Source organism: Pelophylax lessonae, assembly GCF_965119305.1.
Source record: "Pelophylax lessonae genome assembly, chromosome: 6".
Taxonomy (NCBI): Eukaryota; Metazoa; Chordata; class Amphibia; order Anura; family Ranidae; genus Pelophylax; species Pelophylax lessonae.
The window spans coordinates 187,446,479-187,473,973 of record NC_138773.1 but is presented as its reverse complement, the minus strand read 5'-3'; the positions used below and the strand labels follow the sequence as shown (position 1 = coordinate 187,473,973).

Here is a 27,495-nt window from a genome sequence, read left to right as displayed (position 1 = left end):
GCCTTCGGTGACGTAGCTGGGCGGGGCTCCGGATTCTCTCTCTTTTTCTGGTCGTCGTGCAGCACAGGGAGAATTCTCGGACGAGGCCTGTGTTGCTTGTTTCCCGTTACCGCCCGCCCCTTCTCTGGCCCGTTTCCTGCCTGCCTTACATTCGGTAAGAAACGTGCGGGGTCAGAACCGCCCGGTACAAGGGGCGCTGTGGGCTGTCTGTGGGAAGGCTTTGTGGACGGAGGGTGCCGGCTAGGCCCGGCTCAGGGCTGCTGACTTTTCTTTGTCTATAGGGTGAATATTGTCATATTTAGGGGGACATAGAAGAAGGGTGGCTTATACTGGCTGGCCTGGTGTGTGTCTATGCTCCTCCCCCCTCCTGTACTGACCCCTCATCCATGTATAATGGACCCTTCTATACAAGGCTGACAGTGTCCTGTACCCTCTGTGTACACTCATCACCCCCCCCCCCCCCCTGTGTACACTCATCACCCCTGTGTACGCAGTGTCCATTGTGTACGCAGCCTCTCAGATGTGTATGACTAACCTAAATCCAGAAACCCATTACAATCTGATTGTGCAATCTCCTGTTTTCAGTAATCTGGGCCCTGGCCTGGACAATTCATATAAGACTCTCTTCCCTGATGAATAGCCCTTCCTCCCCCTCCATCTTAGGCTACATGAACGATGAGGACCGGCGCAAAATGCGTCAAATCAGATTTTTGTTGCAGCTCTCAGCGGGTAGGTACAGCCGCCAGTCTCGATCGCTATGACAGGTCGCAGCTATTCGCTGATGTCCACCATGTCAGTGATTAGTTGCACTTTGTGTGTGTCCAGCAGCGATCACTGCAGGCTATCACTGGCTGCTGCGAAAAGCTGCGTCCGCTGTCATTTTTACGATCGGGGCAGGAGGCTGCACCTACCCGCTGAGAGCCGCAGCAAAAATTGGATTCCTGCCACTGCTATTCGCACCCGTTATGATCTGGTCATGCCGATTTCAATTTTAGATTTACAAAAACTTAGTAATATGAGGACCTGCCTAATGAAGAATCGGGTAGGCCCATGCACTACATGGTCGTTGGTAGATCTAAAGGACATTGTGCGATCAGACTGTTGCTTGTGTGGGCTGCATTAAAAGAGAAGCCTAAGGGGTGCCTGTTCTTACCATGTTCAGTGCTCCCGCTTTTTATTTTTTTTCCTCTGCATCGAAAATGCATGGGAAGAAGGTTATATGGCTTCCAGTGGCATAGTTCACACCACTGCAGTGTGTTTCAGTTCCAGAAAAGAAAGTACAACATGCGTGTTTGTTTTTTTTTTTTTTTTTCCTGCAAAGAACTGTAAAAAAGCATCGCAACAAAAATGCATTGGACCCAGTACAGCAGAAAGGAGAAAATAAACCCTGCAAATAGAATAAAAGGATACTAAAGCACAAAATGCGTTAAATGCATCTGAACGGATGCAAATAATTTTTGTGTGGTGTAAACAGGCACTTAGGCCTTACTTCTATGTGGGGTCTCAGGAGTGCACTCACTCTTGCTCTCCTGTGAACCAGAATCGGCTGACAGCATGCTATTACCATCAGCTGAACTGTGTCAGCGTGGTTGATTCATTCTTGCACGCAAACTACATTAGGAAGGAGCAGATATATATTTGAGGACTGTTCTGGTCCGAATCCAAATCAATATCACAGAGCTACTCTAAAGATCCCAGTCATATCCACCCAGCTGCCTGATTGACAGTTGGCTCCACCTCTCAACGCACAGTTAGGAACTAAAGCCAGCTGCGCCCGCCCCCTTGCCAGGTTGGCGCTCCAATGAGCATTGAAGGGGCACAGCAGAGAGCAATCGCTGACCAAGGAGTGACCAGTGGTCAAGTGATTGCTCAGTTCTCCTGCTTAGAGCCAACGTGGAACTGCAGCAATATCCAAGGCTGCAGCGTAGAGGTGAGTGTGTCGCCATTTGTTTTCAAAACCCAAACTCCTCCTTTAAGGGTCCATTCACACTAGGAACTGCATAGGAAAGCTCTGTTCTGTGCAAAGCTATTTTAGCCCTGTTGATTTCAAATGGGCTGAAATCACACCATGCAAACTGTTTGGGGCAGTGGTAACTTTGCACTGACTCCAGCAGTAGATCGCAAGGGCAGCCCATTTGGAATGTGGTGCAGGAACATGGCTTTCCTGTACTGTATTGTGTGAATGATGCCAAGCACAAAACCGTGACCTGGGACTGTTGACTTGAAGTTGCAGTATGGTATTGCAGTAGAAAATCCCCCATTGGTTAGGAAGCAAAACTAACATTCATTAGACAGCAGTGTCACTTCCTGGATGTCTGGCAGCTATTGCTCAACTGCCCTGAAAAGCGTTTCAGTGGGGTGTAGAAAACCTTTGTGAACATGTCCAGATATATACAAATTTTTACACCTTTTTGTTTTTGATTCAATCTTTCCACTTCATAATTCCCTACCTAGGTAGAGATGATGCGATGTTGATCCATATCTCACATTTGCAAACATGCTGCAGGTCTATAGGACCTGGTGGAGACCAGCTGCATGGGTGCACAGAAGGCAGGCGATCTATGCCAGTCTATTGGCACAGGTGTGCAGCGTGTCTGCACACAGATTTTCTGGATTCTGCATGTGCAGGCATGCTGTGGGATTGTGCCAGGTCACATAGACCCATTTCTCGTCTCAACCTCTGCTGGAGCTCATGTCACGATGGCAGCACGGGAGCAGATTGGTTAAGAACACTTTTGGCTACCAGGAGGCTATTTCTGAACCCTATGGCCTGGCGATCAAGCGATAATCGGTGGGGATGATATTCACTTTTTTGAAGTATTGGTGATTGTAATTACAAAGAGTGGGAGGGGATGTTCCCCCGGCTGGCCGAAGACCCCAACAAAGCCGCATTCGGCTCTGATCACGTCTCCAATGTAAAAACCTGCAAGCGATGTCATGACATCACTTCTGTGTACTAAAGCCTTAAAGGCGCCAGGTTTAAAAAAAAAAAAAAAAAAATTAAAACGCCAAGTTTGGCTGTTTTTAAATTGATTGCTAAGTGCAGAGGATACCCCCCTCCCCAGTACCTGTCACTGCCTATTACTGTCACAAGGAAGGTTTACATTCCTTGTGACAGCAATAAAAGTGATGAAAAAAAAAAATGTAAAAGGACAGTGTAAAAATAAAAACTTAGTGTGCAGAATATTGGCACCTAATATCAGCTATTGGCCTGAAGGGTGGATATAAAATCTGTATTGGCCCTGAAAAAACAATATTGGTCGATCCCTGCTATGGGCCAGGTTTTTTTTCTCTTGCTCTTGGAGCTGTTACAATTCTCAGGGAGTAAAGCTAGAATTGTAGATAGTCATGGTAAAGTTCCTCTTCATTTTGTATACCCCCCCCTCAGTCACATCCAGGGCACAGCTGTCTTGATAAGACTGAAGCAGATGACTTGGCATAAACTTGTAATTGTTGCTTCCCAAACCTCCATCAGTCACAGGTCATAATGACCAGGCAGTATACAGAGGTACTGCTAAACACTTTTACTCAAAAGATTGCTGGTAATGTACACCATCTTTGGCTTTTTTTCAAATGTTTCATTAACCCCATAACACTGCTTCTTGGTGGCTCTTTGTGGGCGTTAATGTCCAGGAGGGGGTGTGGCTTCTGTATCATGTGACTACTGTGATTTGGCTGTCAATAGTCACGTGATCGGGAGCCTGTCCTGCTTGGTTAATGTTCTGGGAGTGCACCGAAAGCTTGCTCTCGGCACACAACTACATGCTGTCATGGATGAGTGTGCAGTGCCTTCTTTCTACAAGCCCACCTTTCTTGCTTTACCCAGTCCGCATGATGTTAAATCTAATAGTACAGCGTATTGGTTAAATACACCTCACAAAGCCGACATGTAGTCTAGAGAGGCTTTAAAGGGGAATAAAAATGGAGCCACCAGTCAGGTAAGCTTTTCATTGCAGAAAATGGTTTATCCCTTTTTTTTTTTTTTTTTTTTTCCCTTCTTTCTTGCCTTCTTTTTGACAACCTCTCAAACAGCTGCTGAGAATGCTGAAGTCTACCACCATTTGTATATTGCCAGGGCTTACAATAGTAAATCCTCGGGTTTGACAGGCAGGCCAATTGTCCACTAAACATCTGATCTCATGTCAATCATTTACAGGTGTGACCTAAGTGATCTGTCATTTATGATTTAGCTCCTCTTGGAGGTGGCCCCTTCTGCCAGCCTTGTGATTGCTCTACACACATTATGGTATGGCTTTTGAATAATCTCATCCTGGAATGCTGATTGGCCTAAATGTCACAATGTGACCCTGTCTTGCGCTACTGCGTCTTCTTGTGAGATTTGGGTTAAAGCGGAGTTCCACCCAAAAGTGGAACTTCCGCTTTAGGGAGTCCTGACCCCCCCCTGACATGCCACATTTGGCATGTCATTTTTTTGGGGGGGGAGCGGGTACCTAGTTTTGACAGGTACCCGCTCCCACTTCCGCTCGGAGCGGCGCCCTGAGCGGAAGTTCTCCTCTCCCCCTCCCTCCCTGCAATCTTCTGGGACACGTCAGAGGTCCCAGAAGATTTCCGGCCAATCACGGCGCGCAGCGCGACTCGCGCATGCGCAGTGGGTACCCGGCTGTGAAGCCGCAAACTGTAACAGCCGGGTGCCCACAGCAGTGATGCCGGCGCCGAGGGAGAGGATCGAGGCTTCCGGCGGCCGCATCGCTGGACCGTTATACAGGTGAGTAAATGGCTGGAACTCCGCTTTAAGCCCCCTACATGCGGGCTGAATGTTGGAAGACATTGGCTGGTTCAATAAAAACCAACTGACATTTGGCCCCTGTGTAAAGAACTTGGTCTGACAGAGGCAGATTTCTGTTGGAGAAGCATGCTGGAAAACCAGCAGCCGACGGGCTCCTAATCAGTGCGCCTAGCCAATGGTGAACTCTGATCGGTGTGTGGGGATGTCCCCCTGTCAGAACACAACGGCTCAGCGTGAGAGATCGCTGTACTATGTCAGATCCTTACTGGAGCTGACTTTTATTTTCAACCCTGCTGTGTTGACAGAAAAAAAAAAAACTGTACCAGGCTTTACTCAGTGTTCCCAGGCATCTTGGCACAGTAGGGTGACATTTCCAGTGCTATGAAAGGTGAGAATATATTATCTTAACCTCCAATGTTTTGCACTGCAGGTATTGTGGGGGGAGGGGCATTGAAATGCCAAGCCCCACCTGAAGTGCTTTAGCATCCAAGCGGATGTGTTGGCATCAGAAATGGTCATAGATCTTGCACATTATTCATGTATATGGACATGGTGATCCCTATCTGTAAACAAAGGTGTATTATCTGGGTGGTGTATTATCTGGGTACTGAAGTCCAAAGAAAAAAGGGTTGTTCTGTTTTGGCAGGGAAAGCAAAGGCTGGATTTCCATGTTATTCTAAGCCTCTTTAAAGTAACCCTGGCACAGACTGGGTCAATTCACACTGAGAGAATCCAGGACTGCCTGACTTTACACACTGTATTGTGGTCTGTGCCTGCATAAAAGCATCAAACAAGATACCCTTATTGACTTACTAATCCAAACGAGAAGCTGCAGCTCTCATATACCTACTGCAGACTCCACCTCCCACTCATTCTTATTGGCCCATAACCATAGGCGTGCGCAGGGGGTGTGCCTGGGCACACCCTAATCACTACGCTGCAGGATGGAGAGTGGGGAAAGGGGCTAGTAAATATGTAACTTACTGGTGCCTTCCTTTTCCAAATGAACATTGTGAACACAACTAGGTTTACTATGCTTCAGTTTGTGAATGAACAGGAAGCCACTCAGCACAGAGTACTTCATATTCCTTCAATGTCTAGTGCAGCTGAGGCTGCAGAGAAAGGCATGTGTGTTTGAGCTTTGGGGTGCACACCCTAATGCAATAGGCTGTGCACACCTATGCCCATAACTGATGAGCTGCCTTATTGGCCAGTATGATTGCGCCAGAAGCAGTAAAGTCCTTGGCAGGCGTTGGCACTATCGGTAAATGCTGAAGCTTTGCCTATTAGGTTTTGGGCTTAACTGTACACCACAAGAAGCGGTGCCAGGTATGTTTGTGATTCTTTAGGCGTATACAGTTTACCTGCAGTAGGTTGTTTTTTGACCATTTCTTTACAATTCTCAGTTTGATCCCTGTTAGTACACTGGGAATCCAGGTAGTTTATTGGACCGAAAATATGAAGGGAGGTGACCCTTTTATATCTTACGAGGGGAAGTAAAAGTAAAGCTGATTAAGCAGGGTAGATATACAGCCCTGAGGTCATTTTTAGACTTAATATTCCGATTCTTTCATAAGCCCAGTTGTGACACTTTTTCTTAAAGAAGTTAAATTGATTCTAAAGGAAAGATTATTTTTAACAAACCTGTTTATACCGACCTGCTGTGTGCAATGGTTTTGCACAGGGCAGCCCCAATCCTCTTCTGGGGTCTCGCAGTGGGGGTCCTAGCTTCACCCACCTTACACTGGGTGCCCCCATCAGCAAGCCTGTCCATTCATACACAGCAGCTCGTCCCCTAGCAAATCATTAGATTGAGATCGGGTGAGGTCTGCACCAAGAAGGCTTTTTTTACCTAATGCATTAAGGTAAAAAAACTTTGAGCCTTTAGAACCATTTTAGGCAGTGTACAGTGAGATGTTAGGCAGTGTACAGTGAGATGTCTTTTGTGTCTGGGCTGATTGATGTGGGGAAACATACTATAGAGAATATCGGTTTGTACAGTAATTAAGGGGTAAGTTGCTCATGGGTTAGTAGTTAAATTGGGTGTGGAGACTAAAATCGGGATCTTGTTTTTTTTTTTTTGGGACTGAGAATGTATAGGAAGCTTCAATGGGGGGAGATGCCTCATCCACACAAACCACTGTCATAATTTACTGATCAGTGGTTGCAGCTGATCTTAAAATTTTTCTGACATGTCACTTTGGCAGAATTTAAATAATTGACTTGTCTCAGACGAGGCCACACACTGATTGAAATTGGCCCTGTTCAGTGTATGGCCAGCAAAAAGACAAGCTCCATTCCCCCCCCCCCAAATATTTAAGTCCGCAGCTGTAAATACTATAGCTGCTGACTTTTTATATTAAAAAAAAAAAAAAAAAAAAAAAAAAAAGACACTCGCGTGTCCCTAGGATCCAGCGATGTCCTAGCCCGAGCGGATTCTTCAATCTGCTTTGGGTCCAGGAGCCGGCATCTTCAGTAAGGGAAAACGGCAGTGAAGCTTTCAGGCTTCGCAGCCGGTTTTCTACTGCGCATGTGTGAACTGCGCTTTGTGAATGGTCCTGCAGTCTTCTAGGACCTGTGATTATTTGTCAGGAAGGCTGCGGGGGGGGGGGGTCAAAACTTCTGGACAGATCCGTGAACAGGTACCTGTCAAAACCAGGTACCCACAAGTTCCAAAAGAGGTGCAAGAGGGAGGATGCAAATAAGCAGCACTTCTCCCTTTTTGGGTGAAGCGCTTTGTGAAGAGATCAGCTGATGTAAATCCTATCAGTATCCTGCAAAGCAACTGTTCAAATCTGTGCAACTGACTTTGTGGTGCCATACTGATTTGGGGAAAAGGGTTCCTGCACTATTTTCAGGTGCGACCTGCATAGACATTTGTGCCTGAAGTTACACAGATGACGTTTTGAAAGGATGGGAGCTCCACACCAGAAGTCACACAGATGTTAGGAAAGTCGCACCTGAAATGGCACTAAATTGTGGCTTTGAAATCGTGCTACTTCGGTGTCAAATGTTTTTATCGGTTTTGAACCTAAAATATGAAAACCGGCAACAACCAGCAGGTAGTAAAAAGGAGGATAGGGAAGCATCCAGTCATAATTGCGAGCAAGAAACAAGGATGAATGCCTGTGAGTACGAATCAGATTGCTAGTACTTCAGGTCTAAATCAGGTACTTTGACAGGTACCAGCTCCCACTCCCCCCTCCTTACCTGCAGTCTTCTGGTACACGTCACAGAAGATTGCCTGTCCATTCAGGACGCGCAGCATGACTTGCACCATGCTGTCACCGCCGGGTGCCCACACTAGAGATGCCGGATAGAAGAGGAGAAGACTGAGAGAACTGAGGCTCCCCCCTGGCTGCATTGCTGAACAGTGGGACAGGTGAGTGTGTTTTAAGTCAGCAGCTACACTTTTTGTGGCTGCTGACTTTTAAAATACAAAAGCCAGTGGAAATCTGCTTTAAGATTGAGGGGGGAATCGAGATTGAAAATTATTTTTTTTAATACGATTTTATCGTGCAGCTCTACTATACACAAATTCTTAGCCTTTCATTTCTAAAACTAAATGGGTTTTTACAAGGTGAGGGTTAACGTACCCTTTAACTTTTTTGGATGACACGGCGAACGGTGTTAGGACAATGTTTTTTGGAAGTATTCCTGAGCCTATGCAGTAATGGCATTACAGAATCCTGCCTGTCTTTTAATGCAGTGCCGGAGGGGCCAAGGATCTTGGATAGCCAATATTGTGGTTTGGCTTTGTCCCTTGTGCAGACCTTTTACAGATTCTCTGAATCTTCTAAAATTCCGTACTGTAGATCAGGGGCCCACTTGTATGTTCCATCTTGCCCGCAGCTGATTCAGATACCGCTGAGACTGCAGGCACAGAACTCCCCCGCCCCCCCTCCCCTGCTGTTCTCAGGAAGTCCCAAAAAACATCAGCCACAGCTGCTCCCCTGCACCTCCTCCGTTATGCCATGCATGCTGTTGATTGGTTGCCAGGACCGCCGGCGTCCTAACAACCAGTGACGTCATCAGTGCATCACTTCCTGGCTCTCGCCTGCTGTTTAAATCGGCAATCCTTTCGGGAGGTGCAGGAGAGCTGTACTGTGACTGCAATGTAAAGAGGCAGACAAATATAAATGGCAATGTGCTGGAATTGAATGTCTAACACTGAGGACACGGATATCCAGGAAACTCTGATGGGGGGGGGCACAGGTGTGCGGCAAGGCTCTGACAAGGACACAGATATGCAGAAAGGCTCTGACCGTATTTAAGTTTTATTTATAAATAAAATTTTATGGCCCTTTAATTTGTGAAATCTACAATGTGGTCCTCGGACTAAATAGTTTGGAGACCCTGCTGTGGATTCTGATATATTTTAAAGTCTTGAAATTTTTATGTTTAACCTTCCCCCATCCGCGCTACAGCCTATATACGGCTGCAGCGCGGACTCGAATTTTCGGGAGGCCGTTTTTAAACGGCCTCCCAGTGACACGCCTCCCGCGCGCTCCCGCGAGCGCGCTGCGGGGGAAATCTGTGTCGGGCGTGTCCCTTGGACACGGCCGATCACACATCATGGTGAATGGCCAATCACAGCAGCCATTCACCACGTGATCGGGCCGTCCAATGAGCGATGATCTCATATGTAAACATATGAGATCATCTCTCATCGCCGGCGCTCCTTCCTCACGGAGCCTGCAGTGTGAGGAAGGAGGGGGAGCCTCACAGCGCCGGGGACACAGGAGAATGTAATCAGGGCACTGATCACCAGTGCCCTGATTACTAGAGGTAAAAACACACACACAGTGCCCGCCATCAGTGCCCCCCATCAATGCCCACAATCAGTGCCCATAGTGCTGCTAGTCAGTGCCCATCAGTGCCTGCTCATCTAAGCACTGATGAGCACTAACTGGCAGCACTATGGGCACTGAGTGTGGGCACTGATGGTGCCGCTCAGCAGTGCCGCCTCTCAGTGCTCATCAGTGCGGCATATTAGTACCTCCTTATCAGTGCCCATCAGTGCCGCCTCATCAGCACACATCAGTGAAGGAGAAAATTTTATTTTCAAAATTTACTCGCAGAAAATAAAGAAACTTTTTTTTTTTTTTTTTTCAAAATTTTCTGTCTTTTTTTTCTTTTTTTTTTTGTAAAAAATAAAAAACCCAGAGATGATTAAATACCACCAAAAGAAAGCTCTATTTGTGTGAAAAAAATGATAAAAATTTCATATGGGTACAGTGTAGCATGACCGCGCAATTGTCATTCAAAGTGTGACAGCACTGAAAGCTGAAAATTGGCCTGGATGGGAAGGGCGTTTAAGTGCACAGAAGGCAAGTGGTTAACATTATTCTGAAATTGTTTTGCTGCCTTCAAATTCAAAATTACCCTTTTCCTTAAATTGTACACTAGTTCAGTTTTAAACATTTGATCTATTTTGAATTGTGACAAAATATTGGGTTTGAGATTTGCAAATCATTGTGTTCTGTTCTTGGATTTTACACAGCGTACACTTTAATTTTTTTATTTTTACCTCTCCTCTGGCCTCCAAGCATCAGATCCAACTGAGATCGGTTTGATCTAATTTCGCAAACCCGTAATGACTTGTTTATATGAATCTAAAACCATGAGTGGTGATCTTCATTGCTTTCAGTTTGACGTCACGCAGTGGAGGAACCACATCATAAATATACAATGTTTGGGGGTTCAGAATAATTTTTCAGCAAAAGAACAAATGTTTTACATGTATGAAATGTCAGAATTTGCAGAGTAGGCAAAGTAGTTAATCTAGGCTTTCTTTATGTATATGTATAAAATGGTGTTTGTTTTTTTGTTTTTTCTGCCGTCCTTGACTTCTGGACATTGCATTGTGGGAGGTGTAGTGCTTGAGCTACAGCTTAACTTGAAAGTTCAATTCTGAGTTTTCACTGCTTTAGTAGCTTAAAGGATAAGTCCACCCTAATATCCCTACATCTATAGACCTTGATCAACAAAGACTAGCCTATCTAGACCTGTAAAGAAGAAATCAGTATACTTGCCTTTTCTCTTAGCTGATCTGACCTGATCCCACGCTGAGCTGTCAGTCGCTGTGCCGCTGCGGAGGCGGGTGCAGAGGATACAGCCAACAACGGAAGCCCCATAGTAACTTTAGGGGTGATATCACTTCCTATTCATTTCACAGCTGTTGTTGACCGTGTCCTCTGATCGCCGCTGGAGGTCAGATTGGCTTCTAGAAAGGTATGTATACTCATTTCTTTACAGGGCTAGATGGTTAGTCTTGGATTGAAGAGGTCTGTATATGCAGGGATTTTAGTTTTAGGGTGAGCTTATCCTTTAAATGGGATTCGTAGAAACTACCTTGATAACTTGCTGTGCCTACTATTAAGGTTGATGGGGTATTGCTATGTTTAGTATATTGACAGGTTCCCTTTAAATGTGTTAAAAGAAAATGCTTTTTGAATCCAGATCCGTCACAGTATAATTATGTATTTACTTTGTGGGTAAATAGAACTCGCTCAGCATAATGTTTCTAATTGTAATATTTGTCTTATTTTGCAGGGCATCTTTTTTATGAATAATCAAAAGCAACAAAAGCCAACGCTATCTGGCCAGCGTTTTAAAACCCGAAAAAGAGGTATGGTGATTATTGCCTTTATCTTTACATGCGCCGGAAATTATGGAAAGTAACATGGAAAATATTGAAGTACTTTGTAAGGAGAAAAAAATATTGCAACTTGCAATGCTTTATCCCATATAGGCCCCATTCATACTTGTGCAGCATGTCATGCGACTTATGACACCCAAGTGGCACCTCATGTTTCCCAGTGACTAATGGTCATATCTATGTGACTTAAAGTATTTCCTGTATTACTTTGGTCTGACTTCTGTGACTTGAGGGACATAGACTTCACTGTAAACTCTAGTCGCATGAAAGTCACACCTCCATTATATACATGCGACTTGAAAGCAAAAACAATAATTTTGGTCAGTCAGTTACTGTGGACCAATGAAACACTTTAGAAGGGTTTGAGGTTTAAAACCTCTGAAAGCACCACAAACTTCTTATACTTAAACTGTTAATTGACCTACATTTCATTTTTATTGCATGTGCGTTTTTGTACTGCATCTTTAATCTTTGAAGTGGTAGTAAACTGTTATACCACTTATACCTACAGGTAAGCCTATAATAAGGCTTATCTATAGATGCTGTTTATATCTTCTGAACTTGCACTGTTTAGGAGATATTCAGAGTGCATGCGGCTGGTGACGTCATTGGCGCATGCGCTCAGAAGGTCCGGCTTTACATGTACCTGGAGGCCGCAAACCTGAAAGGAAGACTGGGGGGGGGGGGGGGGGGGGAGGGGAGAGATGCTGGAGGGCTTCACTTTGAGGCAAGTTTCTCATAATGTGCTAGTATGCAATGTCAAACCATTTTGAAGAAGCACTTTGTCAGTGTGAAACGTGTCAACCTTTCCATGGTCGTCTGTCCTGGTGACAGTTTTATACATGTAATAAATCTATTGGACAGGCTGAGGTGTGCAGACAATTTATTTCCCAGGTATACAGGGATGCTAGCCGGGGCTAGCACCCAGTCCCGGCTGTCCTCAAGATTACACCTCTTACCTGGAGCAGCGAATTGGCCTTTGTGTCCCTGCATATTAGCAAATTATGAACTTCCCTTGCAGGGGACTTTTTTTTCCCTCCATTTCCAGTTTACTACCACTTTAAAGCATTTGGCTGCATAAGGTCTAAAGGTATTTTTATACTGCCGGAGGACTGCTAAAGAGTGAAAGGACCTGCATGCAGACCAGTAAAAACTAGTTTGGCATGTTTGTGACCGAATATCTGATTTACTTGTTAAACTCCAGTTTATTTAATTTTTTATTCCTTCACTCTATGCTATATGGTACCGGTTTGAGCAAGAACTTATTGAGTTGTCAGTCTTCCCTTTAAAGCAGACACTATACAGCATAAATGGGCAATTCCTAACTGCACCATAGCTTCTTCATTGGAGAGCTATTAAATGCCAACTGCACCCGAAACTGGTATTTCATATTTTTTTTTCTTTATGGTTACTGAATTGTAAACTGGCTCTCCCTGAGCTGAGGTATCCCAAATGGAGACCATTTTGTGAACTGCCACACCATTGGAAAGCACACTTAAAGGTTATACTAGACTGTTTCTTTATAATATATGCTGGTGTGGGAGGGGTTTGTAGCACTTTTAGACGCTAACACAGGTTTACCATGCCATGGTGTTTAGGAAAGTGCCCTTAGACTTTAAAGACCAGAGAATGATGAGGGGTTTCTGGCTGTCAACCCTTGGCCTTTATCTTCGGGTCTACATGGACCCAACCACACCCCCATCGTCAATCACTTTCCAACTGCACTATAGAAAAATGATGGCTTCAGCGCGGTCAGTCAGCTCTGGTAGGGTGGCATGACTTCCTCCTGTACACCTTCTGACAGTTGAACACAGATTGGGATAAAGGGCCATTCATAGCGACTCTTTACTTCGTGATCAGCTGTGATTGGACACCGCTGATCACATGGTAAACAGTTGACAGTTCTCGGCATTCCTTTTCTGATGCTGTCATAGCAAGAGGAGAGTCGGTAACTGGCTAGTGTGAAAGGGGACATCTGCATTTTATAACCAACTAAAACTTCTTTCACCCAAAAGCCTGAGTGGATTGATGATGGTAAACATTTTCATATGGGTACAGTGTTGCATGATCTCGCAATTGTCAAAGGGCAGCAGCACTGGAAGTTGAAAATTGGCCTCGGCTGGGAAGGGGGAAAATGTCGGTGGGCAAGTGGTTAATTTGTACAAAAGGGAACACCCATTTAGTGCAGGAGCATACCTGTACAATATCCAATGGGATGAACCAATACAATAGGTTCTGGTCATTTTTATCACCTAGTGTCATTACTTGCAAATACTAATATATGCACCGCCAACGGAGTGGGCTTTGCGTGCAAAATTTGAATTTTTTTAGGTGTCCAAAATAACATTGAGGACCCTGTGTACTGCAGGATATTATACAGACTTAAACATTCTGAAAAAAAAAATGTGGATCTTTTCTATAGATTCAGTGTTTGTTTTTCTACATAGGATAACCCACTTATCTGCTTTTTTCTTTCAGATGAAAAGGAGAGGTTTGACCCTACCCAATTTCAAGACTGTATTATTCAAGGCTTAAATGAAACTGGCAACGACTTGGAAGCAGTAGCAAAATTTCTTGATGCTTCTGGAGCAAAACTTGACTACCGTCGCTATGCAGAAACACTTTTTGACATCCTGGTGGCTGGTGGGATGCTGGGTATGCAAGTACATAAAATTGTCAAACCTCTTGTTCGCTATTCCCATTACTGGCTGCTAGTCAAACTACATAAATGCATTTCAAAATGGTACTGCAGTAAGAAATGATACCTGGTGGTGCTGTTTGTGTCAGAACTACTGACTGCTAGAGAAAGCTGGAGTCCAAAAACTGTCTTTAACATCTGATCTTGCAATGATAAAAAGGCTCTTTTGCACAATGCTTCTGCATTGATAACTGAAAATATTTTTCCAAACCTTTTTTTTTTTTTTTTTTTCTCCACTGTCATTGCACCTGTTTGTTTTAAATCCCAGCTGAACTTTCTTCTACAGAAACACTTACCCCCCCCCCCCCCTTCCCAAGGCTTCATAAGTAAAGGGAGAGGAGGGAATAAAAACCCATAAGGTCTGTCTTGGGGGGGGGGGGGGGGGGAGAAGAGAACGTAAAATAAAACTAAATTTGGTATACTCCAGAGCACTGAAACCCTTCCAGAATTGGGTTTACGGCAGGAGAATCTGTAAGTAAGCGACAGGATAAGGAGAGTACGGTTTTTGGGGGGGGGGGGGAGCCCATGGGGAGGGGGGCTTTTGGTTAGCTGCAGGCAGTGTTTCAGTGTTCTTATTGGATGCAGGTGCTGTTTCAATTAATCATTTGGAAAAATCTACTTTTGTCAAGCTAGTGGTCCTGACAGGGCAATCCACAGAACAAATGTGTGTGTGGCCAGAAATGGCAATATGGCCAATTCACCTGTTCTCCATTGCTGCAGCCATGTAGGATCAATTCTGCTATGGTATTGGCCTTGTTGATAGAAGTGCATCCAGAATAAATTTCAATGTGTCTTTACAGTCTTGATACAATGCACAAGTGCTTTGGATTATATTGGAGCATGCAGTGCACTAGCATATGTTGGCTTCTGGTCTGTTGCAGTTAGTACTCATTCTCACGAGTGCATAGTATCTTACTGGAAGCAAAAGTCTGTATAAATTTTCCTTAGACCTAAGATTTTGCTAACATTGCATGCATACAGAGCAAATGGTACCCTAATTACTTGGATGCAGGTGGCCATTCAGCGCCAATGGACTACATTTAAAAACTGTATGCATATAAAGATTAGCACGTCTTATGTTTATCCTTGTGCATGAGCCCATAACCAGCATTCATCTGTTGCAGTGTTTAATGTCTGTATGTAGTTTTACATGGCACTTTTCAACCTGTATTTGCTCTTCCAATATGCTTCTCATTTGTAATGAGCTCAGAAAATTGTACTGCATTTGTTCTAATTATGCCAATTTAATCTTGCAGCACCAGGTGGTACTCTTACCGACGACGTGATCCGTACTGATGTTTGTGTGTTTTCAGCACAAGAAGATCTAGAAACCATGACGGCATTTGCTCAGGTAAAGTATTAGGAACATCCAGACTGGAAGCTTGCAGACTTTAAAGACTGTTCAGATCCCCATGTCCACACAGCATATTTGGTGTTTGTTTCTGCAGTTCTAGCATATTGCATTACAGCAGGTTTTAAAAATTATTTGGCAGTGCCCTTGTATTGTGACACTGAAGTTTTTTTGTAGGAACAAAAAAATCTGCACAGCAGGTACCACTGACTAAACATTGTTGCTGTTGTTGGGCAGTGATGGTCAATGGAACCCATGTATGCTTTACTGCTGGAAGCATGTATCCATTATACAAGCCTTGTATGCATAGGGACTGCTAAAAATGCAGGTGCTTGCTGCAAGAGTTTTTTTTTTTTTTTTTTTTTGAGGCCTAGTAGTCAGAGGGTTAAAAACCATAATTTGCTTTTAAATGCTAAGGGAAACCATTTGTGGGTGGGTTGTTTCTAATATATGAAACCTGAAGAGGAGTTTTAATAAATTCAAATGCAAAAGTTTAAATTGTGTATCACTATTTTACTCTTAGGTTTTTAACAAACTAATAAGACGTTACAAATACCTGGAGAAAGGCTTTGAAGAAGAGATCAAAAAGGTAAACCTTTTTTTGTTTGGCTTTTTAGTAGTTGTGTGTTTGAAGTTTTTTTTTGTTTGCATTTTAAACTCTTTTCTTTCTTCCAGCTGTTTCTGTTTCTGAAAGGTTTTTCAGAGTCTGAGAGGAATAAGTTGGCCATGCTTACTGGTGTTCTTCTGGCCAATGGGATTCTTAATGCATCGATTTTGAACAGTCTCTATAATGAGAATTTGGTAAAAGAGGGTAAGTGTTCTGACACTTGCACTGCTAGATACACTGGGGTAGGGCTGAAACAACTAATCGATTAATTGTCAACTAATCGATTATGAAAATAGTTGTCAACTATTTTCGTAATCGATTAATCGGTCAGCCGATTAGTTGTCCTGCATACAGAATGCATTATTTGTTTACATATCAGAAAATACAGTGCAACGCACATACAGCTCAGTACACCGTCCATTCATGTATGTAGATGGCAGAGAACTTGTGAATGTGTGAGGAGCAATGCCTCATGGGAAATGTAGTCCTGGGAAAGAGAAAGAACCAAGTGATTCTAAAGGAAGAGGTTTTTTTTTTTTTTTTTACCTTGCTATTAGGGACATGCTATACAGTACTATACTTTGCTGCTTCCTATAGGGGTACTTTGAAGATAGGAGGGGCCAGAAGTGCCGTGGGGGAGGGGGGGCAGAAGAGAAGAATCAGTGCTTCTCTGTGCAAAATCATTACACAGAGTGGGTAAGTATGACAAGATTGTTGTTAAAAAGAAAAAATCCAACATTTTACAATCACTTTAAGGGCTCTGTGCAGGGAAGATGAGCATCTGAATCAAGAGAAGGTGGAGGCCAATAGACTAGAGGTGATAGAAGGCATTACAATTACATTTAAAGTAAAAGTTTGCTAGTATTGTGCATTATATTTACAATTATTATATCCATTAAAAAAAAAAAAGTCAGCTTTTAGTACTACTTTAATATAAACATGTTATCCCCCCCCCCCTCCACCCTTCATATAGCTTCATATCTGACTCCCAGTTAAAATATCCTGCATATCCGACTTCTGGGCAATATTTTTTTATATAAATACACATGATACAAGATATAATACTTTCACTGTTTTCACAGTAGAAATTCTAATAATATTACAGTAGCGATATCTGCTGCTTTTTTTTTTTTTTTACTATTAAGGGCTATTTTTTTTAACCCCATCATGACAGGTGAGAAAAAAAAATAAAACATGCTGCTGCTACTAAAGGTCTGCTGCCCATACATGTATTGTTTTTTTTGGACAAAAATATTTGCATCTATATTTGTTCAAAAATTATTTGTAAATTAGATGAATGGACGAGTGTTTTTTGAAAATTCCACTTGTTTTTAACAATAAATTTTAAAATTATTATAACTTCTTAGCAAAAACCACATCCACTATTTGAAGATTTGTTTGATTGAGAAGTTTTCTATTCTGCTCCTTCCAATTTTTCCTGTGGTTGACAACGAACACCGAATAGACCCCACTAATGGTTAGAAAAATGAATGTTTTTAAAAATGTTCTAAAAAAAATTTAGTTTGTGTATGGCCAGCATAAGTGACAGCAGGCGCAGGGAGCTTGTATCCAGCTACCCGCCTATTAATAAGGGAGTGTGTCATGGATATTATTTACCAATCCGGTCTGAAAATTTGCAAAACAGTGTTTTTAGGTCTTTTAAAAATATTGATCTCTGAGTCTGATATGTACCACATTTAAACCTCTAATAATACATCTGTCTCAGTGGATTAAATATCCAACTATATAGCTGGATATTTATATTTATCACTGCATATAAATATTCAAGAATATTAACTAAATTATACACAAACTTTTTTTTTTTTTTTGAGGTTTATATCCGATTAGTCGATTAATCGAAATAATAATCGGCCAACTAATCGATTTTGAAAATAATCGTTAGTTGCAGCCCTACACTGGGGGTAATGGAAAGTGTCAATTCTGCCCATAAGTTAAAAAAAATCAGTGTAATTACTGCATGTTGTATCTTACAAAATTTGAACATGGTTAAATGGGTGTTTTTTACACGTAGAGGACCTTTCTATACCCCATTAACTTTTTTTATGCATTTGTGATCCAACGATACACTGAATTGTTTTGACTGACTTCACATTTAGGTAGCATAATTGGCATCTTAAACAAGCTTTTATCCTACTGGTAGCAGTTAACTTAAAAATCAATGGGCGTCTTCAATTTAAAATTTGGCTGCTTTGGTGCAGTAGAGGCCGCACTCATTTTACTCAAGGACTAGCTTACTTGCTCTGTTTTTATGACATCAGTTTCACGGCTCTCGCTGTGCATGAAGTGGCTAACAGTTCTGCAGCATGTTCTCCCTGTGTTCGGTGGATTTCCTCCCAACACTCCAGACATGCTCATAGGTAATTGACTTATGTCTAAATTGCCCTAGTTGGACAATCTTAAGTACCCATGATGACTCCTTTTGCCACAGCAGCAATTGCAGCACTTTGAGTCCTGATGAACCAGCCAATTTTCTCAGTTGGTGGCCCTTTTGGCACAAGAGGAGAAGAAAATTGTTGGCCAAGCAGCATCTACATCCAGTCGCATGTAGACACTGTTTGAATATCTTGACCTTGGGTAGGGTCGAGTGTCAAAACGCAAAAGCTGCTGCATGTGGTTCATCCATCCTTGCTGGATAAAACTTTTTTTTGTATAGCCAGCTTTATTATGCCTAGGGTGACTGTTAACCTACAAACAAGCATGTGTTTAGTCAGACTTTCAGCTGTTGGGTTTTTTTTTTTTCCCTTTTATTGTTAGGATGTCTGTGACTTCAAGTCCTGAGCTATAATTTTGCTGTGATTAGGTATTGAATAAATGAAATGCAGAACTACATAGTGAAACCTGGGTTGTCAAATTGGCCTGGTATTTTGAGTAAGGACTACACAATTGGGTACTCCCTTATAGTTTTGAAGGGATAGATGGAGAGCAGATCAGGATGACAGCCGAGCTTATTCCATATCCTGCCCTGTAGCTCATTGTAGTCCGAGGAGTCTGGAGAAGGCCTGAGCTCATCTCATCCCTAATTGAGAGTTCAAAACACTGTACCAAAAGCATGGTAGTCAGCTGTTCTGTTATCTACCCCCCCCCCCCCCCCCATGCACTGGAGATCATTTATGGACCTAAATTCTGTCCACTTCTCTTGCATCCCCTACCCCTTAACCTTTATATGGGAGGGTGTTGAAATTATAGGATTGTAGACTATTGTGTGAAATACCTAATGGATATGGCTAAATGTCTGATTTCCTAATGTTTTAACAGGTGTTTCAGCTGCATTTGCAGTAAAACTATTTAAATCATGGATCAAGGAAAAAGATATTAATGCAGTAGCATCAAGTCTTAGGAAAGTGAATATGGACAATAGACTTATGGTAAGCAAGCTATTTCTGATAATTTTGTGGCAAGAATTTCATTTACTGCGAGACCGCTAAACATGATCTAAATATCCCTGCTTTGCTTTTGAAATTTAATTCTAGGAACTATTTCCGGCAAACAAGCAGAGTGTAGAACACTTCATGAAGTACTTCACAGATGCTGGATTAAAGGAATTATCCGAGTATGTCCGGAATCAACAAACAATAGGGGCTCGTAAGGAGCTTCAGAAAGAACTGCAGGAAATGATGGCAAAAGGAGAGCCTCTTAAAGAGGTAACTACATGACAATATTGTAATGTGAATTTGCTGCTCAGCAATCTATAGAGTAACTAGACCTCAACTGATAACTGGCCTCTAATTGCTTGGTGTTATGCAAAAACGTTTATTTTACTGACTTGTGTTTTTAAAAAAAACCTGTAAATAGTTTTACTAACTTTCAGATCAGTATATATGTAAAGGAAGAAATGAAGAAAAACAACATCTCTGAGCAGACTGTCATTGGTATCTTGTGGTCCAGTGTGATGAGCTGTGTGGAATGGAACAAAAAAGAGGAGCTGGTCACAGAGCAAGCCATCAAACACTTGAAGGTATCTGTCCAAAAAAAACATTCTCCCTGCAAAAGTCCCAAAAATGCCTATTGCTCTTGCCAATAAAGTCTACATAATACTGCTCAAAAAAAATTAAAGGAACACTTTGTAAGCACATCAGATCTCAATGGGGAAAACATTTCATGCTGAATATCTATACTGATATGGACTGGGTAACGTGTTGGGAACAAAAGGATGCCACATCTTTTGGAAACTAAAATTATCAATCTAGAGGGCTGAATTTAAAGACTCCCCAAAAATCAAATTGAAAAGACGCAGCAGGCTAAAATTTTATTGCAGCAACTCAAAATTGTACTCAGTAGTTTGTATGGCCTCCACGTGCTTGAATGCAAGTCTTACAACGTCGGGGCATGCTCCTATTGAGGCAAAAGCTGGTTTCCTGGGGTTTTTCCTCCCAGATCTGGCCCAGGGCATCACTGAGCTCCTGAATAGACGGAGGTGCAACCTGGAGTTGTTCGATGGAGCCAAACATAATGTCCCAGAGGTGTTCTATTGCATTTAGGTCAGGAGAGTGTGGGGGCCTTCAATGGAATCAATTCCTTCACCCTCCAGGAACTGGCTACATACACTCACCACATAAGGCTGGGCATTGTCGTTCACAAGGAAAAACCCAGGACCCACTGCACCAGCGTAGGGTCTGACCATGGGTCCAAGGATTTCATCCCGATACCTAATGCCAGTTAGGGTGCCATTGTCTAACCCAGTATTTCTCAACCTTTTTTCAGTCGAGGCACCCTTTAAAACAATGCACCATCTTGAGGCACCCCATTCTAAAATGTGATACTATTCTAATCGCTTTACATAATGCTGAAACATTACACATTCGAGGTGTTTATTTCTTCCAAAGCAAATACACTTTTGCATACTAGTACTGACTAGTCTCCATCTGTCAGCTAATGTCGTCCCAGTGCTGAGGGAGAGTGGCACAGGAGGGTCAAACAAGGTTGATGTAGAGGAAACAGCCACCCTCCATAGTAGTGCATAATGAAAACCCATGGCTGTGTAACTAAAAGGCAGGCTTGATCCACCTGGCTTGTATATCATTTTTGGTACAGTTTTTTTAGGCTTTTTGCCAAGGCACCCCTGCTACAGGAAACGGCGTACAGGTACGTCGTTTTGCGTGACAGCCATTCTGCCGCAGTATAAATACAGGGGCTGGTCGGCAAGTGGGTTAAAGCAAAAGCTATCTGTCCTTTGAGGCCATTTGTGGTGCTGCAGTCTATATACCTGGGTAGTTGATGGGAGGAGACCTCCACACTCACAGCGTTGATCTTTATAGGTTTGTCACTGCTTGAGGGAATTCCTCATTGTCAACTCACAGCAGCCACCCAGTAGTTTGACTTAGACATTCATGTGACTGCTAGTAAACAGTTGTAGTTGCGCTGTTCTGCAATTCAATATGATCAGCATTCGTAAAGGAAGAGGGTGGGCAGCATTTAAAGCTTCCTAAATGGCATTTAGAGTTGTGTTGCCAGCCTGTTCCAAATTATTTGAATTTAATTCAACAGTGTTAAATGGGTCGTACATGGTTCTGTCCTATCATGGACAATTGATCATTAGGAAATACTACTGTTCAGAAGATTTGGTTGCTACAAACGTTTTTTGTCAACTGAACTACATTTGGGTCTGAAATATAACTGCATACTGGCTTGCTTGGAATCTTTTGTTTACTCCTGTATATAAATATAAATCTTTTATATTTGGTGTGACTACCCATTGGCTTCAAACCAGGATCAAGTCTTACACTTGCACAAAGTCAGGGATTTTGTAGGATTAGTCAGGTGTATGATTAACCAATTCTACCAAGCAAGTGCTAATGATCGCTTTCATATGTAGGTTGAATCAAACCGCTGTTTAAGAGGCTTAAAATGGAATGCGAGAGCCAAACTACTAAAGCCAGCCATAGACGGATCAAATCTCTGAACCGGCTGAGATTCAAATGTATGGACAGGTTGATTGTACCCAATTTGATCGCTCAATCACTGTGTTCTTGCCAGGATGGCTCCCCGTGCCAGCTGTCCAGCAGTGTCATTAGCACAGAAATGGCAAACTGTGAAATAAAAGTATACCCATCTACTGTATAGAGAAGTCTGGCCAGAAGTTGTCTTAATGGAGGAATTTTCGATCAAAAAGCCATACTTCCAGCATATGTAAACAAGGCAAAGTGACTCAACTGTGCACAAAAACGGGGACCAGGGTGCAAAAAAATGGCTGCAGGTACACTGGATTGAGTCAAAATTTGAAATATTTGGCTGTAGCAAGAGACAGGGCTGGAGAGTGCTACAAGAGTGTCTGCAGGCGACAGTAAAGCATGGTGGAGGTTCGTTCGCTGCCTTTACTGTTACTGCAAATGGAGTATCTGCCTGAGCAATAATACAGGCAGATACTTCTCCATGCCATAACATCAGGGAGGCAAGTGACCCCCCCCCCCCCCCAAATATTTGCAGCAGTAGAACGACCCCAGAAAATACAGCCAGCGTCATTAGGAACTATCTTCAGCGTAAAAAACAAGTCCTGGAAGTGGGTTTGGCCTCCACAGAGCCCCTGATCTCCACATCATAGTCTGTCTGGGGTTACATAAGACAGAACTTAAGGCAACCTACATCCACAGATCTGCAGTTCTCCAAGTTGTTTGGATCAACCTACCTGTCGAATTCCAAAAATCGTGTGCAAGCGTACCTAGAGGAATTAATGCTGTTTTAAAAGCAAACAGTGGTCACACCAAATTTTTATTTCTCTTCTGTTCGTTTCCTTTCCATGTTTAATTGATGATTTTAACACTTCTATTTCTGAAGCCTTAATTTACAGCGTTTTTCACACCTGCCTAAATCTTTTGCTGTGCGTAGATCTACTAATCGGGGTTTGTACGACCATGAAAACCTGGAAAAGGCATGGAATTTTAAAATGGCAATTTCCAGGCCTGGAAAAGTTTTGGAAAATTTAACCCACAAAGTTTTGGAAAAGTCATGGAAATTTGGTTCACAATCCCTGTATATTTGAATATGCAGAAAAGAGAAAGGTGCCACTCAGTGTAGCAAATGTATATTTTATTGGCACATATTAAAAACTTACAAGCGTCTATCTTCATAGCTCGGCGTCCTTCCGGGTCCTCTGTGTTTCCGTCCCTGAGGCTGAATAGCAGCCAGGAGATGACACTAGGGGAGAACCAATCGGGGGTCTGAAGGAGCGGTTCACGCATGCTCCGACACCGGTTACCGCCCCCCCCCGCGTGTCATCACGTTTGTGTGCCCCCCCCCCCCAGTGAGGTATGCGCTTCACCGCTGCCTCGATCTGACGGAGTCCCCTGATTGGTTCTCCTAGTGTCATCTCCTGGCTGCTGGCCAGCCTCAGGGATGGAAACACCGTGGACCCGGAAGGACGCCGAGCTATGAAGAGACGCTTACCTCCATGTCAGTTTTTAATGTGTCAATAAAATTATTTACATCTGCTACACTGAGTGGCGCCTTTCTTTTCTGCCTGTTCGTGGGACTGTTGCTTCGGCCCAACAAAGAGCTGCCCTCGATGTATGCACCGCATTTGTGCATCTGTGCCATCCATACCAGTCCGGCTGCACCTTATCCATCCTGACTGCCTGAACTGAAGCTTTATCGCCAAGCAGGAACTTCCATCAAATCTTTTTTTCTTTCTCCAGTATATTGGAATATAGTTTATATAATATTGGTTAAATTACAATAGTTAACTTTCGCACGATCCGTCACGTGATGTTCTCTGTGTGGGTTAACCTTTTTACAGTCTATGGGGGTAACGCAGTTTCAGCTAACGTTGGTGCGTAGAAAAAATATGCTGGGTGTAACATGGATTTTCTTCTTATTTAACATGTATACATAGACATTTCATGGAACATTAGGTCATGAATATTTACTTGACGTCATTGAATTTTATTGGTAAAAATATATGTACAAACCCTGACTAATGCTGCTTTCTTTTTTTCTTCAGCAATACAGCCCTCTCCTTGCTGCCTTTACTACACAAGGTCAGTCTGAACTGACTTTGCTGCTGAAAATTCAGGAGTATTGTTATGACAACATTCACTTCATGAAATCCTTCCAGAAAATTGTGGTGCTTTTTTACAAAGGTAAGCTTGGTAATTTTTAAGCTCAAACATAAAATTCCTGGTGCTTTCCTGCACATGGGGAGCAGCAAGTGGAGCATATGTAAAAAGATGATCCGCACACCGGTAGTACTTTAAAAAAAAAAAAAAAAAAATCTTCATCTTTATTCAGGAACCACAGAACACAACTGCTGATGAGATCAGTCGACGCATTTTAGCCTATAAGGCCTTAGTCATGGTTATGACTAAGGCCCTATAGGCTGAAACGTGTCAACTGATCTCATCAGCAGTTGTGTTCTGTGGTTCCTGAATAAAGATGAAGATTTTTTTTTTTTTAAAGAACTACCGGTGTGCGGATCCTCTTTCTACATATGTACTCAGTCAAATGGCTGTGGATCGGGCACCCAAGAGCTTGTTTATTGGTGAGCTGTATGGGTAGTAGCACTGCTCCTTCTGTTTGCAGCAGGTGGAGCGAGTGTACAGCCAGCCATATACAAGTTAATGGCTGTAAACTGCTGCGGTAATCATCGCCGCAACTGTGCATACAGTATATTTTCCTCAACACGTGCATAGAAATATGCCGTAGGTGCTTAACAGGTAAATGCTAATGCAGAGGAGCATCTGCATGAGAACTTGTTTTATACTCACCATTTTTTTGATGTAACCTTATATGGAAAGACAGGATGTTTACAACTTTATATAATTCTCCCCCCCTTATTTACTTATGGAAAATTGGCCTCTCGTTTCACATTTGCACCAAAGCATTGACGGCATGGTGATTGACATTATATACTGTACATTTTGTATCTATAGCACTTATGCGGTCATTGATATGGAAAATTCTTAACACTCCCATCCTGCTATAATGCATTTTTTTTTTTTTTTTTTGTAATTTGGCTTGACAGACTGTATACAATAGGTGGTTCGAGGGCAACCTATATTAAAGCCGATCTACACATTTTTCTCCTTACAGCTGAAGTTTTAAGTGAAGAGCCCATTTTGAAGTGGTATAAAGATGCACATGTTGCTAAAGGAAAGAGTGTATTTCTGGAACAGATGAAAAAGTTTGTAGAGTGGCTTAAAAATGCAGAAGAAGGTAACTACTTTGCAAATGGTGCCTGGCCTTTTTGGTAGTAACTTTATTAAACGCGTGCATCTGTGTAATACATCTCACACACAGACTATAAGCAATATATGCCTGTAGAAATGCTTTAACACATGCATTACCGCATACATCTTAATAAAGCCGTGGTGTGTGTTCAACTTTTGCTGGATTCATTCCAGCTTAGTGAAAATTTGACACTAATGCTCTGTCCAATAACTTTATCAAAGCCACAGCTATATATAGTCAGAATTTGGCATATATAATCTGAAGGCTATACCATATGAACAACACATGCCTTCTGAAGGTCTTCTGAGCCTGTACAAATGAAAAGGGTGATTCATGGTTCTAGACACGCAACAAGTGTTACAATTTTAATTATTTGTATCTGTATGAGGTAATGACCCCACAGGGTAGCAGTTTTTTCGTGTGTGTGTGTGTGTGTGTATATATATATATATATATATATATTATAATCAAACTGCCACAAGGTTAAAAACCTAGTCTCCTACCTAGCACACCGCGCAACCCCCCCCCCCCCCCCCCCCCCCAGCAATTGAGGATGAAAGCACCACCCACACTGTAAAACTGATTGGCAGCTATACAGCCACTGGATCACATTCACTTTACACCCAAAACCTGGCTTGGCTAAGCGGGTACCAACTGATGGTTGCTATTACGGCCATTCTTTGTTTTTTAACCCTTCACTCTTTGGACATATGCAGCATGTCCAAAGAGCCCTGCTAGTTTAATGCTAGCTGATGCTGTTAAGGTAGCAAGTTTAAATTGATTGTAAATTGCTGTCTACTCATGGCTGTTCTACTTAAGGCATAATGCAAATACTTTGTCTTTTTAAAATAATTTTTTTTTTTTTGTCTTCCCCTCTGCAGAGTCTGAGTCTGAGACCGAAGATGTTGAATGAACTGTCAAGTGTTGCCAGTAAGCAAACACAGGAGCTGTAGATAAAAACTTCATACTCAATTATGTGTCTTTTCTGGTTCATTACATCCTACCTCCTGTATCAAGCATGATATAAGGGCTTTCATCACTTTACAATTTTTTTTTTTTTTTTTTTTTTTTTTTTTTTTTTTTCTCCTCCCTTTTTACAGTCATGTTTTTAGTTTTAGAGGAAACCATGTTTTAAGTAACAATGAGTTGTCCAAATTCCATGTCCTGGATTTTTGTTACCCTCTACCTCCTGTATTTTCTACTGTAATAATGTAATTTAAGGCCTTTCAAAATGTAACAATTTGTTTTATCCCCTGGTTTTCTATTAAAAATAAAGTTCAAAATCACTATGATTTGGTATATTTGTAATGGGAAAATATTTGCAAATTAAATGCCATATTCGACTACCAATTGTAGTTTGTGTTTTCTTATAGTATTTGGTTTATTTTTAGTTATTTTTATTTTTTTATACGAACATATCCTTATGTACATCATACCCCACATACCAAAATTTACCCTAATAATGAAAGTGAACATTGCACCTTCTCTTACCTTTTCTCTCCTTCCCCCTATACCATTTTTAAATTGTAACATTATCCTCCAACCATTTCTTTCATACTTTTTCATATTTCTTTAGGCAACCTCTATGGTTGCCCAGAGAAATAAAAAAAAAAAAAAAAAAAAAAAAAAAAAGTCTCAATTTGTTGTTATCCACCCCTCAACTGTTGGGAGTTTGGTGCCAACCATTTTTGTGCTATAAAATTTAGAGCAAGAAAAAGGCACCGTACTATTGGAACAAGTGTTTTTCGGAATCTGCGTTCGATCAATATACTCAAATCATTCCCTTTTCCACCAATAAGACCACCCCAAAGACCAAGTTAAGAGTAGAGAACTCCCTGACAATATCGGTGGGGCTTGGGGCACCTCCATAACATATGTATTAAATTTGCTGGATCCTGATTACATTTTGGGCATGTTGCTGTGTCTGGTCGTCGCCACTTAAATAACTTCTCCGGAGTATGGTAAGATCTATGCAATATGAATTGAGTCAAGCTATGTGTAGGGGCTAGTGAGACCATAGGTAATATTGACAATACCTGTACCCATTGATCATCTAATATGGGCCCAATATCCTCTACCCATTTTGCCTTTGCTGGTACGTCCACTGTTTCCTGAAATGTATTATGTAATATCAAATGTAGTTGAGATACAAGATATTTTTTTTTTACATCTTTCTATCCAGAAGTAGAACTATTTTTGATTTATTAAATGTCAATAGTTGTGATCGTGCTTCTGTCTGTATCGCATGTTT

General features: G+C 42.2%; 1 protein-coding gene across 1 annotated transcript; it reads left to right on the top strand.

The window, feature by feature from the left end:
* On the top strand, positions 1–26,594 carry BZW1 (basic leucine zipper and W2 domains 1). The gene is made up of 12 exons (XM_082260197.1): positions 1–154; positions 11,303–11,378; positions 13,887–14,063; positions 15,363–15,457; positions 15,981–16,046; positions 16,133–16,268; positions 19,341–19,450; positions 19,556–19,726; positions 19,894–20,040; positions 24,019–24,157; positions 25,107–25,229; positions 26,126–26,594. Exons 2-12 carry the CDS (start codon positions 11,315–11,317, stop codon positions 26,155–26,157), a joined length of 1,260 nt encoding a protein of 419 aa, XP_082116323.1. The 5' UTR covers positions 1–154; positions 11,303–11,314; the 3' UTR covers positions 26,158–26,594.
* The last annotated feature ends 901 nt before the right edge of the window (positions 26,595–27,495 follow it).